Below are 18473 nucleotides of genomic sequence, written 5' to 3' on the forward strand. Positions count from 1 at the left end.
TAACATAATAGTGAGAGTCCAGTCCATAGTGGATCTAACATAATAGTGTGAGTCCAGTCCATAGTGGATCCAACATAATAGTGAGAGTCCAGTCCATAGTGGATCCAACATATTAGTGTAAGTCCAGTCAATAGTGGATCCAACATAATATTGGGAGAGTCCAGTCCATAGTGGATCTAACATTATAGTAGGAGTCCAGTACATAGTGGATCGAACATAATATTGTGAGAGTCCAGTCCATAGTGGATCCAACATAATAGTGGGAGTCCAGTCCATAGTGGATCTAACATAATAGTGGGAGTCCAGTCCATAGTGGATCTAACATTATAGTAGGAGTCCAGTACATAGTGGATCGAACATAATATTGTGAGAGTCCAGTCCAGAGTGGATCTAACATAATAGTGGGAGTCCAGTCCATAGTGGATCTAACATAATAGTGGGAGTCCAGTCCATAGTGGATCCAACATAATAGTGAGAGTCCAGTCAAATGAGTTTTAAGATGGGACTTAAAAGCTTCTACTGAGGTAGCATCTCGAACTGTTACCAGGAGGGCATTCCAGAGTACTGGAGCCCGAATAGAAAACGCTTTATAGCCAGCAGACTTTTTTGGGTATTGGGAATCACTAATAAGCAGGAGTTCTTTGAACGCAGAGTTCTTGCCGGAACATATGCTACAATACAATCAGCAAGATAAGGCTGGAGCTAGCCCGTGTAGTATTTTATAAGAAAGTAGTAAAACCTTAAAGTCACATCTTAAGTGCACAGGAAGCCAGTGCAGGTGAGCCAGTATAGGTGTATATATATATATATATATATATATATATATATATATATATATATATATATATATATATAGGTGTATATATGCATTTTGTACCAACTGTAATCTTTTAATGCTAGACTTGGGGAGACCCGAAAATAAGACGTTACAGTAATTAGCACTGTTGCGGTCATAAGTTTACTTGCATTCATCATGGGCAAAAATGTTGTGTTTATTTTGACTACAATGATTTGTTTGAACCATATTTTTGCAGGGTGGAGTACATTTACAATAATCATTAATGATTTTTTTTTAATTGGGTGCACAGGTTTGAAATTATAAGGGATCTTCTCCAATTCACAAAGGGTGAAATGACCAGTAGGTGTGAAAGAGTGATGTGGAAAGGTATTTTCATGCTGATTTTTTAACAGTTTTGCTCTTTAGGAGCTATAGTTGTATGCAACCATGATTGTTAAAAAGTTCAGAGCTATAGAGCAGTGATTCTCAAACTGTGGTACGTTTTTAAATAGAATAGAACAGAATAGAAAGTACTTTATTGATCCCTCTAGGAAATTCAGCACCACAGTTTGCTCACAATAGACAATAATAATAATAATAAATAATATAATTGTCATGATCCACGTCTTGGATCATGGCATATTCTGGTTTTGGTTCTGTTTGTTATCACATTTTGTCTAGTATTTGTCTTCTTCAGTTCTTTGTGGCACTTCCTGGTTTTGTTCCGTTGTCATAATTGTGAAGTGAAGTCAATTATATTTATATAGTGCTTTTCTCTAGTGACTCAAAGCACTTTACATAGTGAAACCAAATATCTATGTTACATTTAAACCAGTATGGGGGGCACTGGGAGCAGGTGGGTAAAGTGTCTTGCTCAAGGACACAACGGCAGTGGCTAGGATGGTGGAAGCGGGAATCGAACCTGCAACCCTAAAGTTGCTGGCACGGCCACTCTACCAACTGAGCTATACCGCCCCAGTAGTCATCTCCCTATTTAAGACCGCCTTTGTTCTTTCTTGGACTCTTATTAGCTTCATGCTACAGTTGATGTTGCTCTTTCCAGCCTTGTGGTAACTACCTTCGTGTACATTAACTTCCATGCTGTTTCAGTTGTTTGTCCCTAGCTCATGCTAGCGCTTTCCGTTTTGTTTGTTAGTGCCTTCGAGCAAGTGTTTTTGGTTCTTAGTCTGTTTTAGTTAGTAAAAATAAATTATTGTTCCTACCTCATTGTGTCCATCTTCGCTGCACCCACGAGATAACAACTCGTCACCACAATGCCACCAAGACGTCACAATAATATATGAATAATATAAATATATATTACATATATTCTACATTTAAGTGCAGTCAAGGAGAAACATATGCATTATGCAGTCTGATGGCTGTCGGTATGAAGGACCTCCTGTGTCGTTCCGTGTTGCATTTTGGGAGTCTGAGCCTTCCACTGAACGTGCTCATTCTCAACGCAAGTTTAACACTTGGTATGCCTAATAATCAGCATACCATTTTATTTTCCTACATTTTAAACACAGTGTTGCTGATTAAACTGTGTGTAATATTACAGTGGCCAAAACTTTTAAAAATATTTGTTAGAATATAATAATCTTGTTTTAATGAATACTTTGGCCTATTACGCTACTGTAATTCAATGTTGGTAATCATGGTGGTACTTAGAAGGCCGAGTTTCTACTGAGGTGGCAATAAGTCGGTGACGTCACAAAGAACGCGCCACAGCCAACTTCATAATAAAGCGGTTTTGGGACTCGGAGGTAACCACTGGAAATATGGAAGCGAATCATCCAGACATGCCCGTGTTTTACCTTCCTCTACATGTACAGACACTTGTGGAAAACACACCTGAATACATTAAGAGAAAGCGATTGCAGCTATTTGGGATACAACACATCTCAGACGCCAAGAGAGCTTTTTAATGTCTAGGTCAGCTGTAATTCTACTTACCAAAAAACTTTGTCCATTTGTCAAATGAGACACAACAAGAATGCGGGCTCCCGTTGATGTGATTTTTAAAAATGTAGCGCGTCTGGCCGTCGAGGAAAGACTACGGAAAACGGCGAATGCTTTTGGACTGGCAAAGCAGACTGTATCAGTTATTGTCCGCCATGTATGTCGCCGACTCAACGTCTAGGTCCAGAGTATATAAAGTCACCAAAAAGGTGAACGCAAAAGAGTGAGGAGTGTCCTGACCAGATATCTAGATCCCTAGATTGATTGATGTAAAATGTTTTTTGTCTTTTACGTGTTTATTAAAGATTGTATTAATTTATGATGGCTCAGGTGTGAGTCTCTAAAATATGGCCCCACAGCACACTGTATTCCAGTTAATTGAAATACCACACCACTGGATATTTTTCAGATAAGTTATATTCAAGAACTTGCACACAAAGCAACACTGGAGGCGACGATGACGCGCGCATTTACCGCGCATGCGTACTAGGTCGTGTTGCGCCGGCTGACGGAGGGGGGAGGGGGTATTAAAGGACCATTGTGTGTGTGTGGACAAGGACAAGGTTAGGTGGGATTTACCCTGGATAACCTTAGTGTAAACGGGGCCTGAGAACCACTGCCATAGAGAAACATCCATCCATCCATTCATTTTCGACCGCTTATTCCCTTTGGAGTCGCGGGGGGCGCTGGTGCCTATCTCAGCTGCAATCGGGCGGAAGGCGTCGTACACCGTGGACAAATTGCCACCTCATCTCCGGGCCAACACAGATAGACAGACAACATTCACACTCACATTTACACACTAGGGACAATTTAGTGTTGCCAATCAACCTATCCCCAGGTGCATGTCTTTGGAGGAAAGCCGGAGTACCCACACAGTCACAGGGAAGGACATAAAAACTCCACACATAAAGATCCCGAGCCCGGGATTGAACCCAGGACTACTCAGGACCTTCGTATTGTGAGCCAGACGCACTAACCCCCCTCTACCGTGCTGCCCCATAGAGAAAATATGGAGAAACATCCATCCATCCATCCATTTCCTACCGCTTATTCCCTTTTGGGGTCGCGGGTGGGCGCTGGCGCCTATCTCAGCTACAATCGGGCGGAAGGCGGGGTACACCCTGGACAAGTCGCCACCATCATCATCGGCGGTCACTCGTGGTCGAGTATGACTGTCCTCCTTCCTGGTCCTTGTGGGTCTTCAGGTGGGCGTGGAAGCTGATTCTGGACCTGATTATTCTGGGGCAATGTGGACAAGGGAATGTAGTGGTGGTGGGTTTGGGTTGGGCCTGTTTGATGGATTCTCTCTCCTTTCTTAGTCTGCGCTTGTCTTGTGCAGCATGGCGGAGGTCGTCATTATATTGCGCGGCACCCTCACGGACAAGGTTTCTCCACATCGTCCTGTCTGTTGCCTTGACTTCCCAAGACTTAAGGTCTATGTGACACTTTGTCAGGTTTGCCTCGATGTTATCCTTAAATATCTTCTTTTGACCTCCCGGGGCCCGTTTCCCTTCAACAAGCTGGGAATAAAGGACTTGTTTTGGGAGGCGAGAGTCAGGCATGTGGACTACATGGCCAGTCCACCTGAGTTGGTTTCGGGCAATCGTGGCAGTGATGGTGGGCAAGCCAGCCTCCTCCAGGACGCTGGTGTTGGTGCGTCGGTCCTCCCAGCTGATCTTGAGGATTTTTCTGAGACATCTTTGATGGTAGGTCTCGAGTGCTTTTAAGTGCCTGCTGTAGGTGGTCCAGGCTTCTGACCCATACATAAGTGTCGGGAGCACGACTGCTTTGTAGACCAGGATTTTGGTCTTTGCTTGGAGGTCACGGTTCTCGAAGACCCGCTTCCTCAGCCTTGAGAAGGTCCCGCTGGCACAGCTGAGGCGGTGGTGAATTTCATCGTCAATGACAGCTTTAGATGACAGGAGGCTCCCGAGATATGGGAAGTGGTCCACATTTTCCAGTCGGATTTTGTCAATTGAGAGGTTTGGGGGCAGGACAGGCGCACTACTGTTTGGTGGTGGTTGGTGGAGGATTTGGGTTTTCTTTATATTGATGGCAAGACCAAGCTGGTGGCATGCCTTCGCAAAAGCAGACAGAGTGCACTGCAGGTCCTCTTCTGAGAGGGCTACGAGGGCATTATCGTCTGCATACTGCAGCTCCATGATGGATATGGTGGTGGTTTGACCTTTGGCCCTGAAACGGTTGATGTTGAGGAGTTGACCGTCGGTTCTGTACATTATTTCGACTCCCTGGGGCAGATGTATGTTTGTGAGATGGAGGATAGCAGCAACAAAAATGGAGAATAGTGTTGGAGCGATGACACATCCCTGTTTTACACCTGTGTCTATCCTAAAGGGTTCTGTTTCATCTCCACTGCCACTGAGCACTGTGGCTGACATGTTATCATGCAGCAGGGCCAACACAGATAGACAGACAACAATTGTGTCTCAAATACCTTTTTAGCTATACTACACTTTCCCAAATTGATTAACGTCAGTGGGCAGTTGTGCGCTTATTGAAAATAAAAATGGCCATATTTTTATTCGTAAATTCGTAATTGTAAATTGCTACCACTCGAGTTTATCCCGCCCCTTCTCCTATATTTAACAGACCAAAAAAAGTTTTATATAACAAACATATATATAGCATTAAATTGCAATGTTCTTATCAAAAAGGCTTTAAAATGTTTATTTATATATTTTTTTATTTTTTTAAGAGTGGAACGGTGCGAATTGACACGTTGGGCGACGTTAAGGCACTTTTGTGCACCCCACCCTAAACAGGAAGCTTAGTGACGTCACGACCGGCGTGTCCTGTTAAAGACGAAGGCGATAAAAAAAAGCCACAGTCACGTCTCGGTAAGCAGACAGTGAAGGTTACCTGCTTCAACAGTGCTTGAACGGCAACCTTTCATCTGTCTTTTACGGCCGCCGTTTAGACCATAAAAGAAGAACTTCGCAACAAAAACAAAAACGCCTGCTGGTCCGAATTCCCTCTCGCTCGTAAGCTAGCCATTTGTTACGCTAACTACGCACGTCAATAAAACGACGCCACCCCCGTGTCGCAAGAGAGACCTGCTTCTTGAATCAGGTAAGAACACTTCTATTCACATAAATTGTTAGTTTTTATTATTGTATTCGTAGCTATTTTATTATTTTTTAAATCATCGACTACAATGAGGTTGTTGATGTCGTTAAATGGGCCTGTGCGCAGTAACCTTCTGCGCAGTCTCTCCCGCCTCCAACTTTATAAATAACATGTCATAAAAACAGTGGACTGTGCGCAGTAAGCTTCTGCGCAGTCTCTCCCGCCTACATCTTTATAAGTGACATGTCATAAAAACAATCTTATGTACTCATTAGTGCAATTTATTTTTCAACAAATGTCTAGAAACAAGGTTACGCATTCCATTTGTGGAATTTATCATTTAAAGGCCTACTGAAATGAGATTTTCTTATTTAAACGGGGATAGCAGGTCCATTTTATGTGTCATACTTGATCATTTCGCGATATTGCCATATTTTTGCTGAAAGGATTTAGTAGAGAACATCGACGATAAAGTTCACAACTTTTGGTCGATAATAAAAAAGCCTTGCCTTTACCGGAAGTAGCAGACGATGTGCCTGTGACGTCACTGGTTGTAGGGCTCCTCAAATCCTCACATTTTTTATAGTCATAGCCTCCAGTAGCAAGAGCGACGATTTCCACATTAATTTGAGCGAGGATGAAAGATTCGTGGATGAGGAATATTAATGAGGCACTAAAAAAAAAAAAAAGGGCAGCGGCAGTGTGAGAGTTTCAGATGCAATTAGACACGTTTATTAGGATAATTCTGGAAGATCCCTTATCTGCTTATTGTTTTAATAGTGTTTTAGTGAGATTGTAAAGTCATACCTGAAAGTTGGGTGGCTGCGGTGAACGCCGGTGTCTCTGAGAGGAGCCAAGATCACAGCTGCCTTTTTGAGCTGCAGGATGAGGTCGCGTAATCTACTTAAGTGTCCGATAAGAGCTGACTTAATATCACAATTTTCCCATCCAAAAACTTGGTGCTTGACGTAGAGAAACATGTTCGCTTGACCACTCTGTGTTAAAGCTTCACAACAAACAAACACCGACTGTGTTTCGGTGCTAAAGGCAGCTGCAATCCACCGATTTCCACCCACATAATTATTCTTTATAGTCCCCATTATTAATTAAACAAATTGCAAAAGATTCAGCAACACAGATGTCCAAATAACTGTGTAATTATGCGATAAAAAGAGACTACTTTTAGCCGTGAGTGGTGCTGGGCTAATATGTCCACTACAACCGATGATGTCACAAACACGCGTCATCATTGCGCGACGTTTTCATCAAGAAACTCAGCGGGAAGTTTAAGATTGTAATTTAGTAAACTAATCCGGCCGTATTGGCATGTGTTGCAATGTTAATATTTCATCATTGATATATAAACTACCAGACTGCGCGGTCTGTAGTAGTGGGTCTCAGTAGGCCTTTAAACAAGGTATGTCTGCGTATTTTCTTGATACATAAGTAAACAGACACAAAATGGATTTAAAAGTTGTGTGTTGAATTGATTGTGCTTATAATTGAATTTAATATTGTATCTCAGAACCATGAGTTCCCAGGTTAGACAGAACTTCCATCAGGACTGCGAGGCTGCCATCAACAGGCAGATCAACCTGGAGTTGTATGCCTCCTACGTCTACCTGTCCATGGTGAGTCTCCAACAGCACAGTGTAATTGGGTATAAAATAGGTGGGAAAAACTTCAGGCAAGTACTTTTCACTACCATTTATACCAATGTTTCTTAACAATAGGGCCAGGGCCCCATGTTGGACCGGGAACGCCCTCTAGAGGGCTGGCAAAAAATATAATTTTGTCACTACTCAATCGGGACCGGAAAACACGATCGGTCCAAGCATGCGCGAAGACTACGTCACTTCCGAGACTTGCAATATTTTACGACGAAGCTTCTGCTACGTCATGTTTTGTGATATTTAAATCTTTAGTTTTGAATAAAAATAACTTGCCAAGGATTCAAAAGAAACAAGAATTTAAACTTGAACAAGGGGTAGATTTAAAATCGCCAAATTTGCGATCACTTATTTTTCTGTCATTGCAATAAATAATGCACTCCCATCGCATACTTTTTTTTTAAAGTACTAATTTTTTATTATTTTTTAAACAATGCACTTACTCTATCTGTGGTGTAACCAAAAATATTTCTAAATGATCAGTATTAAGTTAATGTATTTAGTGTAAACAACGTAATACATTTTTTAAAAATGTTTAAAATTTCTCTGCCATTTAAGGGTGCTGAGTACACGGTTCAGGTTTCAAAATAAACACTGTATTCTTAATTAACATTAGTTTTGCATGTAATCTATTTTTAAGATATTGTTTTTCAGTTAAAGATTACAAAAGAGAAAACCATGGCAACTAGGATGACGGAAGTGACGCGTGGACAGTTGGTGTCTTATGTTACTGATCGAGTAGTGACGGTCCATATGGGCGACAGTGGTATTCAGACTTAATACTCCTTTCCACCACTTGTGGCAATAATGACCGTATCAAACGGAAGAAGTCTGTAGTCAAAGTCAAATAAATGTTTTTTAAAACATAACTGAAGTGGTAAACCTGTATTTTCATTTGCAAAATTTTATTGACACTTTAACATGTGTTATTATTAATTAGTTAGGGACAAGCAGTAGGAAATGGATGGATGGATAGTTAGATTTTATTTTAACACTGCATAATTTAATATGTAGATTTATTTTTACATCCATTTTTGAGTATATTCTATTGCAAATAGTATTTTTGAAATCAGCCTCACTAAAGCCTTGATAATCTTTGTGATTAGCACATGGTTTCATATAATTTGAAAAGGTTTTTCCTATTAAACTGTAAATCGGTTAAAGATAAATATTCAATACGATTAAAGTTAAGATTACTAGTTCAGTTGTAATATTTGAGTGGGTCACTGTTGTGGAAAAGGTGGACTCGGGGTCAAAAATGTTAAGAACCCCTGGTTTATGCTAACTATAAGCTAAGAACTGAGTAACTAGGATGGCCAGATTTAGTTTGAACATAGTATATTCGGGCAGGTGGAATGGATGCAGTGTGCGGTTTTACCCTCAAGCCACCCTATGGAGGTAGTACATTATCGATTGGATCAATGACCAGTTTAGACCGCAGCTGAGTAATTTAACAAAGTCTGAAGTTAATTTGAGATAGGATTTGCAGGTGGAAGAAGGTTGAATAGTTTATTGCCGGAGCATTAAACACCTGGAAGCCGTAAACCGCTTGTACAGAGTTGTCATTTACTCATGGTTTGAAGTTAATTGTTGTAATAAACCAGAGGTGTCCAACATTTTCCCACTTTGGTCCACGTATGGAACAATTAAATGGTACAGTGGCCCATTTAATACATTTTCCTTATAAAAGATGCCAAAAGCAGTTCAATTTAGGTCGATATTTGCCAAGACGTCCGAACAAAACACCCTAGCATTGTTATTTAATTTAAATGGTTTTATGCAATACTCGTTTATACAATTGAATAAATTCAGCTATTGTAAAAAAAATCTGGCTTTTTTTGTTACTCCTGATTACTTTTTTACTTTTTGTTTATATTTTAATATGTATTCCTTCCTTTTCCTGATTACTTTTTTACTTTTTGTTTATATTTTAATATGTATTCCTTCCTTTTCCTTAACGCTGTAAAAGTTGTGTTTTTCAAATAAACTTGTTTCTTGATACTTTTTCCAACACCTTCCTATACTCTTTTACAACAGAAGGGGACTAAAGCTTAAATGTAATTAGTGTATTTGTGTGGAATTTGTGACAATCAGCCAAAAAAAAGTGATTTTGACTTATTGTATTTGTATTGTGGTTAATATATACAGCATACCTCTACAATTCCTATGTCACTTTTTTTACAGTCATACTACTTTGACCGGGATGACCAAGCTTTGCACAATTTTGCTAAGTTCTTCCGTAACCAGTCACACGAGGAGCGCGAGCACGCGGAGAAGCTCATGAAACTTCAGAACGAGCGGGGAGGCAGAATCTTTCTTCAAGACGTCAGGGTATCTGCTCTTTTTTTTTTTTTTTTTTTTGTGTGTTTGCAAAGAAACATTAGTTATTTTGGTTAAATGTTGTACATACACTTCTCCTCGGGGGTTATCATGAAGCCCAAGGTGGGAGGGCAGCAAAGAGCAAATACTGATAACAAGGGTGTGGAAGTGTTTTTCTTTTCTTTTTTTTGCAGCTTATCTTTTCTACACCCACAAATGTTAAACCGTAAACGTCTGATGAAATAGGGACTTGTATAATTGAATGTTTTTGTATACATAAAAAGGGTCGCTTGTATAAAAGATTAGTCAGTTTACGTCAACATAGGTTGTCCGTGTTTCTCACGTGGCTGCAGTTTGTGGTATGATTGGTTGTCTTGGTAATTATGTAAATCTAAAATGTGCATAATTGGGACACCAAAAAAAAACATGTAACTCAAAATATATGTTGACTAACTAGTTTATTTTTCTCATAACAAAACCGCCCCCGATTGCTTTTAGATGGGAGATTGATGTTGACAATAGCGAAGTATGCCTAATGTCAGACACTCAAAAGATGAATCACAAGACTTTTACAAATCAATCAAAGGGCAATTCACTAGATTTGTCAGTTTTTTAAATAAAATATTAGAGTGTGATAATTGGCTAAATAGACAGTACCCCAATAAACACCTAAAATCTTAATCTGATTAGAGACTTATTTATTATTAATTATTATTATTATAAGAGACTGATTTAATACCACCCGAATGCAGCTGAGATAAACTCCAGTGACCCCGAAAGGGACAAGCGGTAGAAAATGGATGGAAGGATAATAATTTACTAAATTCCTAACATAATTTTATCCAGCCAAATATATTCAGGCAATCCATGTTTTCTTTTTAGAAATAACATGTTCCCTACGTGGCTACAGAGTGAAAAACATGCCTCCTAAAATAGTGCTTTGCCATTCAGTCAAATATGTACCAAAATCAACAGTACTTTAATAACCACAAAATTGCATGCAAACATAACTAAATTAAGCTGTCGATACATTTGCAAATGAGACCTTGGGTACGTCAGAATGTAGTTAATAAACCTTGTTACACATTAGGATGGACACACAATGACTTCCTGTGCAATGCAAAGTAAGCTTTAAAGTAAAAGCATGCTGGTATAAACCTGGTTTACCACAGCAATGACCAAAACACATCTTGTTTTGGTTGTTAGCCACAGCAAGAAAACAATGTGCTTGGAGTACAGCTTTATTGCTGTAGTAAGGATATGCAACCACAGCAGCTCTGTTAGATTAAGGTTATGCTTAATGGAGTAAAAACAATCCAGACAAACTATGCTTAAAATACTTTAAAATCACCTATTCTACTTATATCTCTGGCCAAAGTAACATGGCTGGTCTGTTTTTGTTTATGTCGTCAGTCATGCTGTCCAAAAAGCGTCAACATAAACAGGTTCCACTGTACTAAAACTTAGAAGTCTACCTCTAATCATAGGCAGCATGTCTAATAAAAGTGTGTGTTTTGTGTTCTAGAAGCCTGAGCGGGATGAGTGGGGCAGTGGTGTGGAAGCTCTTGAATGCGCCCTGCAGCTTGAAAAAAATGTCAACCAGTCACTTCTGGACTTGCACAAACTGTGCTCTGAGCACACCGACCCACATGTGAGTGTCAAACACTGTCAATGCAACCTTCCAATCTAAAACATCCATGTCTTTTCACTCAAGGCAATTTCTTGTTCATATTATGGGGTGCCAACATATTGTAGATATACAGTTTAGTGCAATGAAAGTATTTTATTTTTTAAATAAAAAATTAAGCATGTTATTTCAATGTTTTTCAGTTGTGCGACTTCATTGAGACCCACTTCCTGGACGAGCAGGTGAAGTCCATTAAAGAGCTGGGGGACTGGGTGACCAACCTGCGTCGCATGGGCGCACCTCAGAATGGCATGGCAGAGTACCTATTTGACAAACATACTCTGGGCAAAGAAAGCAGCTAAATCCATCCTGATTCTCTTATTTGCATTCCGCTTTCTGTGTAGCCAAAATAGGAAGCCACCTGCATGCTACAGGCCAGTATGTTATTCTTTTAATAACTTCTATCGCATTACACTTCATTCAACTTGAGCTTTGCAGTATCCTGCATCCCATACCTGTAATGTTTTTACTGCTGATTTACACCAAATGTCCAGCAGAAAAAAATAAATGAAGTTAACTTGAATAGTTGTCTTGTTTTCTATGGTTTGAAATGTGCTGAATGAAACTTCAGATGGGCACAGAAGCAAAACCTCAAGTGTTTTTACTTCCTTTTATCAAAGGAAAATCAGAGCTTGTTCGCTTATTCAGAACTAATCTTAGAGATGCAGCACTTATCTTTTTCATATTTTTCATGGACAGAACAAATTATCCTTTTCTCAAATCTTGATTCGTCTCTTAAAGGCCTACTAAAACCCACTACTACCGACCACGCAGTCTGATAGTTTATATATCAATGATGAAATATTAACATTGCAACACATGCGGGCTTCACGGTGGAAGAGGGGTTAGTGCGTCTGCCTCACAATACGAAGTTCCTGCAGTCCTGGGTTCAAATCCAGGCTCGGGATCTTTCTGTGTGGAGTTTGCATGTTCTCCCCGTGAATGCGTGGGTTCCCTGCGGGTACTCCGGCTTCCTCCCACTTCCAAAGACGTGCACCTGGGGATAGGTTGATTGGCAACACTAAATAGGCCCTAGTGTGTGAATGTGAGTGTGAATGTTGTCTGTCTATCTGTGTTGGCCCTGCGATGAGTTGACTACTTGTCCAGGGTGTACACCGCCTTCCGCCGGATTGTATCTGAGATAGGCGCCAGCGACCCCAAAAGGGAATAAGCGGTAGAAAATGGATGGATGGATGCAACACATGCCAATACGGCCGGTTTAGTTTACTAAATTGCAATTTTAAATTTCCTGCAAAGTATCCTGTTGAAAACGTCGCGGAATGATGACGCGTGCGATTGATGTCCCCGGTGGTAGCGGACATGTTCTTCCAGCACCGATCACGGCTAAAAGTTGTCTGCTTTAATCGCATAATTACACAGTATTCTGGACATCTGTGTTGCTGAATCTTTTGCAATTTGTTCAATTAATGATCAAACAATCAATGTTTGCTTATATAGCCCTAAATCAATAGTGTCTCAAAGGGCTGCACAAACCACAACACAAACCACTACGACATCCTCGGTAGGCCCACATAAGGGCAAGGAAAACTCACACCCAGTGGGACGTCGTAATAATGGAGACTACAAAGAAGAAAGATGTTGGTGGAAATCGGCGTATTGCGGCCAGGCTGTAGCAAAAAAAAAAGCAGCAGGTGTTTCTTTGTTTACATTCCCTAAAGATGACAGTGAAGCTTTAATATGGAACAGAGCGGTGAAGCGAACATGGTTCTCTACCAAATGTCAACCAACAGGTTTCGGTGAGAAAATTGTGGTAATAAGTCTGCTCTTACCGTAGACTTGAGCAGGGCTTGTTTCGTTCCTCCTGCAGCTGTCCAAGGGGCAGCTGTGACTCTCTTGGCTCCTCCGTGGCTTCCCTCAGAGACACTGGCGGTCACCACACCCCTCCAACTTTCAGGTATGACTATATAATCTCACTAACACAATAAGCAGATAAGGGATTTTCCAGAATTACCCTCGTAAATGTGTCTAATAACAACTGAATCGCTCTCGCTATCATCCACAAGTCTTTCATCCTCACTCAAATTAATGGGGGAAATTGTCGCTTTCCTCGGTCTGAATTGCTCTAGCTGCTGGTGGCCAATGTGAGGAGCTCTACAACCAGTGACATCACGCGCACATCGTCTGCTACTTCCGGTACAGGCAAAGCTTTTTATTAACAACCAAAAGTTGTGAACTTTGTAGTTGATGTTCTCTACTAAATCCTTTCAGCAAAAATATGGCAATATCACGAAATGATCCAGTATGACACATAGAATGGACCTGCTGTCCCCGTTTAAATAAGAAAATCTCATTTCAGGATGCCTTTAAGGAGCATTTGCCAAAATTGTCCATCCACCAGGTGTGGCATATCAAAGTGCTGATTTAGACACATGTGTGCCTTATGCTGACTACTGTAATGTCATTACAAAATATAGTTTTACTGCACTGAGGGGCTGGGAGTGACCACTGTATGGTAGCCGGTAATGATGTCGTGTGGGTTACTGGTTTGCTGATGTCGAACATTGTTACCATGGAATACCCTCATGGGCATACGTACTCTGGACTACTAACACAGATGCCACACCTGTGAAGTGGATTAACTCTGCAAAGGAGAAGTTGTCTGTACAATATTTAGTATGTTTACATGCACTAAATTAGTAATTCCTCCAACATATGGAAACACCTGAATCTAGTGATTCTCGAATTGTAATACACTGGCTCCATCTAGTGGCACACCAAAAAAATCACTTAATTGATTTAGTTATTTATTTTCTATATTCAAGGTATTTTTGTTAAAACTGTGTAACCTTATAGTGTCTAATAAAATTTTATATACGGTACTTGTTGAATAAAACCTGAATATTCAGGCCAACTACGCTACTGTGTTAATGTTGGTTATATGGAGGTCCTTTGAGAGCAAATAAGAGTTTTCTAAGGTTGTACTTTGTGAAAAAAGCTTGAGGACCACTTCCTGAATCAGATTGTCTTTTTCAAAATCAGATTATGCAATTGGAAACATTCTCTGGCCAAATTTAATGTCAACAAAAGGCTAGTGGGGAGAAATAGGTTTTTTTTTTGGTACAATTTAAATTCATCTCATGAAATATGAGCAAAAATAGTTGTTGCATTTGCATATTCAGTGAGTGTATTGTGCTGGTCAAAATGTAGTTCTTGCCAGGATTCACTTAGATTTAAGGAAATTTTTTGGTATTTATTTTGAACATGCATACTGTTAGTGTGTAGTTCACATATTTCCAACTATCCAAAAAGGAGACAAAAGAAGCAGAGTTTGTTTAATCCTACCCGTTTCCTGTTTCGAACGCATTTGTTCACTTCATGTCTCAATCTGTAACAGTTCCCAGGAAGAGATTATCCATAAATTGTGGTTGACTTAATATGTTACATAGTATCTCATTTATCAACAAAGGTCAAAATGTTTATCAGGATTCTTCTTCTTTCTTTGCGGGTTGAAGCAGTTTCCAATACTGGATCACATTGTTTGACTTCTTTTTTTAGTCCATCCAAAAACTGTACAGTCTTGGTAGCAAGTTTTAGAGATATTGTCTTAAGAATTACATTTTATGAAGGAAATGATCTTTAAAGCAACATGGGAACTTCCAAACAAATCACTTATAAACACTTGAGTCAAGAGACTTGGAGGATTGCCGTCTTCTTTTCTTTTTTGAATAACACAAAAACCTCCAGCTGGGTGGCAGCACTGCTCAAGTTAGTTTACAGCAGGGGTCTCAAACTTAATTTACCGGGGGGCCACAGAGACTTGGTGAGGCTGGGCTGCAAAAAAGATTTCTTAAATTTTTTTATTTTTTTTGCATACTCCTCAGTATGTCTAGTTGTATAATACGTTTCAAATTGTATTCCTTGTGCACACGCAACTTTCTCTGTGCAAATAAGACACATCGGGGGGCCCGAGTGCTCAACAAAGAAATATTGCATCTCCCACTTTTCCTGGAATTGCCTTTGCTCATCACCAACCTTTCTCTTTACTGCAGGCTTTGAAAAAGACATCTTTGGGGTTGTGGAATATATTTGTATTTAGCCGACGCACGGAGAATAATGTTATTTCCACATGTGTGTCGTTCTGCTTTTCCTCCCTACAGCAACACGGCGGTCGGCGGATAATAGCCGAGAAAGTACCGGGATAGCCAGCGCAAGAAAGTGACGTCTCCCGAGTGTTTTCCGCCGTCATGGAAATAAATGTAGTGTTTATCGTGTGAGGCAATGCAACTTAAACAATAAAAAAAAAGAAATACCGGTTTGAATTGGTGGGCTTCACGGTGGAAGAGGGTTCCTGCGTCTGCCTCACAATACGAAAGTCCTGAGTAGTCTGGGGTTCAATCCTGGGCTCGGGATCTTTCTGTGTGGAGTTTGCATGTTCTCCCCATGAATTTGTGGGTTCCCTCCGAATACTCTGGCTTCCTCCCACTTCCAAAGACATGCACCTGGGGATAGGTTGATTGGCAACACTAAATTGGCCCTAGTGTGTGAATGTGAGTGTGAATGTTGTCTGACTGTGTTGGCCCTTCGATGAAGTGGCGACTTGTCAAGGGTGTACCTCGCCTTCCGCCCGATTGTAGCTGAGATAGACACTATAATAAGCGGTAGAAATGAATGGATGTTATTACTGACGGACAGGTGTCGCAATGTGACTGCGGCCAGGTACGTAAGAAAACCCTTGTCTCCATGGTTTTCACTCATTTGCCGCTTTTCCACTAATGCAGGGGTAGGCAACCCAGAACGTTGAAAGAGCCATTTTGTACCCAAATAAAACAACGCTGTCAAGCGACATCCAAGTGACACACGGAGGCCTCACTAACATTAAACTTTCATAGTAAGGTGGGTCAATACCGGTCGATCTACGTTCCCATCCTCACCTATGGTCATGTGCTTTGGGTCATGACTGAAAGGATAAGATCACGGGTACAAGCGGCCGAAATGAGTTTCCTCCGCCGGGTGGCGAGGCTCTTCCTTAGAGATAGGGTGAGAAGCTCTGCCATCCGAGAGGAGCTCAAAGTAAAGCCGCTGCTCCTCCACATCGAGAGGAGCCAGATGAGGTGGTTCGGGCATCTGGTCAGGATGCCACCCGAACGCCTCCCTAGGGAGGTGTTTAAGGCACGTCCAACCGGTAGGAGGCCACGGGGAAGACCCAGGACACGTTGGGAAGACTATGTCTCCCGGCTGGCCTGGGAACGCCTCGGGATCCCCCGGGAAGAGCTAGACAAAGTGGCTGGGGAGAGGAAAGTCTGGGTTCTCTGCTTAGGCTGCTGCCCCCGCGACCCGACCTTGGATAAGCGGAAGAAGATGCATGGCTGGAATTAAGGTGGGGGACGCAAAATAACGTCCAGCGGTCCTCGTGTCTGAGACCCCAGGTCTACAGTCTCAAACAGGAAATATGACCAAGCATATTATTTGCGCTAAAACAGGGGCGTCAAACTCATTTAGATCGGGGGCCACATGGAGAAAAATCTACTCCCAAGTGAGCCAGACTGGTAAAATCACGGCACGATTACTTAAAAATAAAGACAACTTCAGATTGTTTTTTTGTTTGTCTAAAAATAAAACAAGCACATGGGTTAGTGCGTCTGCCTCACAATATGAAGTTCCTGCAGTCCTGGGTTCAAATCCAGGCTCGGGATCTTTCTGTGTGGAGTTTGCATGTTCTCCCCGTGAATGCGTGGGTTCCCTCCAGGTACTCCGGCTTCCTCCCACTTCCAAAGACATGCACCTGGGGATAGGTTGATTGGCAACACTAAATTGGCCCTAGTGTGTGAATGTGAGTGTGAATGTTGTCTGTCTATCTGTGTTGGCCCTGCGATGAGGTGGCGACTTGTCCAGGGTGTACCCTGCCTTCCGCCCGATTGTAGCTGAGATAGGCGCCAGCGCCCCCCGCGACCCCGAAAGGGAATAAGCGGTAGAAATGGATGGATTCTGAAAATGTACAAATCATGTTTTTTTTTACACTTACATGTTGCTGTTAATAGTATTTCTTTTTTTGTCGTTATTTATATTTTCTGAATTATGTGATAATGTTCATCAGTCAACACATTAGTGTATTAGTATGTTATATATGTAGTTTAATCTTTTTCCTCGACTGATGTACTAATTAGTTTAGTTTAGTTTGTTCTTCTTCGGTCAATGGTCAACAAAACAAACAAACAGTTGTACATAGATTGAAAAAATGTTGCAGACCGAAAGGGTTTAGGCTTAAGTTAAATACTTATTGCACCTAACCCTATAAACAATGTCAAGTACAAAATAAACTTCCGAAAATTATGAAATGTCCTTTGCACAACATATTATGAATACACATTATACACAACATGAACGTAGTTCAATTATATACACAGTAAAGGCATGTGAAATATCCTTGCACATGTATTAAACCTTTGCACCAATTATATACTATATATACAAAACTATTATACTTCCATTATTATTATTTATATCCCACGTTTAGTTTTTAATTAACATTAATCATATTGTTAACTACAATGTTGATTCAAGAGTGATATATTTTTTCAAGACAATGGTCTTAAAGTGTTTTTTAAATGTGTGAATGAAAGTGAGTGTGAATGTTGTCTATCTGTGTTGGCCCTGCGATGAGGTGGCGACTTGTCCAGGGTGTACCCCGCCTTCCGCCCGATTGTAGCTGAGATAGGTGCCAGCGCCCCCCGCAACCCCAAAAGGGCATAAGCGGTAGAAGATGGATGGATGAATGGAACTGGAACATTTTAAGGAATCATCCAAGCTGTTCCACAGTTGAACTCCTCTAACAGAAACACATCTACTTTTTAAGCTCTTTCTTAATTTTGCTTTTTAAAAGAAAGCTGAGCCTCTGAGGTCATAAGGTTTCTCTCTGGGTTTGAATCTCACCTGTAGACACCCAGGCAGCATGTGGTTATGAGCTTTGTAAGTCACAATAGTAGTATTGAGGTCAACAAGATCG

The 18473-nt window shown here is 40.9% G+C and overlaps 1 protein-coding gene and 1 long non-coding RNA gene across 4 annotated transcripts in view; both read left to right on the forward strand.

Moving 5' to 3' along the window:
* The window catches only part of LOC133542906 (uncharacterized), a 32066-nt gene that overhangs the window by 9141 nt on the left and 4452 nt on the right, over nucleotides 1-18473 (forward strand). For all 3 annotated transcript variants that reach the window (XR_009804242.1, XR_009804243.1, XR_009804244.1), the window contains exon 3: nucleotides 13338-13424. This is a non-coding gene — a long non-coding RNA (uncharacterized LOC133542906). The remainder of the gene's footprint in view (nucleotides 1-13337; nucleotides 13425-18473) is intronic.
* On the forward strand, nucleotides 5548-12032 carry fth1a (ferritin, heavy polypeptide 1a). Its single transcript, XM_061887158.1, has 5 exons — nucleotides 5548-5836; nucleotides 7359-7464; nucleotides 9688-9834; nucleotides 11348-11473; nucleotides 11653-12032. Exons 2-5 carry the CDS (start codon nucleotides 7363-7365, stop codon nucleotides 11809-11811), a joined length of 534 nt encoding a protein of 177 aa, XP_061743142.1. The 5' UTR covers nucleotides 5548-5836; nucleotides 7359-7362; the 3' UTR covers nucleotides 11812-12032.

This window comes from Nerophis ophidion, linkage group LG25 (assembly GCF_033978795.1).
Source record: "Nerophis ophidion isolate RoL-2023_Sa linkage group LG25, RoL_Noph_v1.0, whole genome shotgun sequence".
Taxonomy (NCBI): Eukaryota; Metazoa; Chordata; class Actinopteri; order Syngnathiformes; family Syngnathidae; genus Nerophis; species Nerophis ophidion.

Excerpts from the sequence above, each read along its gene's own strand:
- fth1a (XM_061887158.1), top strand. The coding sequence starts at position 7,363 with ATGAGTTCCCAGGTTAGACAGAACTTCCATCAGGACTGCGAGGCTGCC. Across the intron at positions 9,835-11,347 it reads TCTTTCTTCAAGACGTCAGG|AAGCCTGAGCGGGATGAGTG; the intron begins GTATCTGCTCTT and ends TTTGTGTTCTAG. Across the intron at positions 11,474-11,652 it reads CTGAGCACACCGACCCACAT|TTGTGCGACTTCATTGAGAC; the intron begins GTGAGTGTCAAA and ends AATGTTTTTCAG.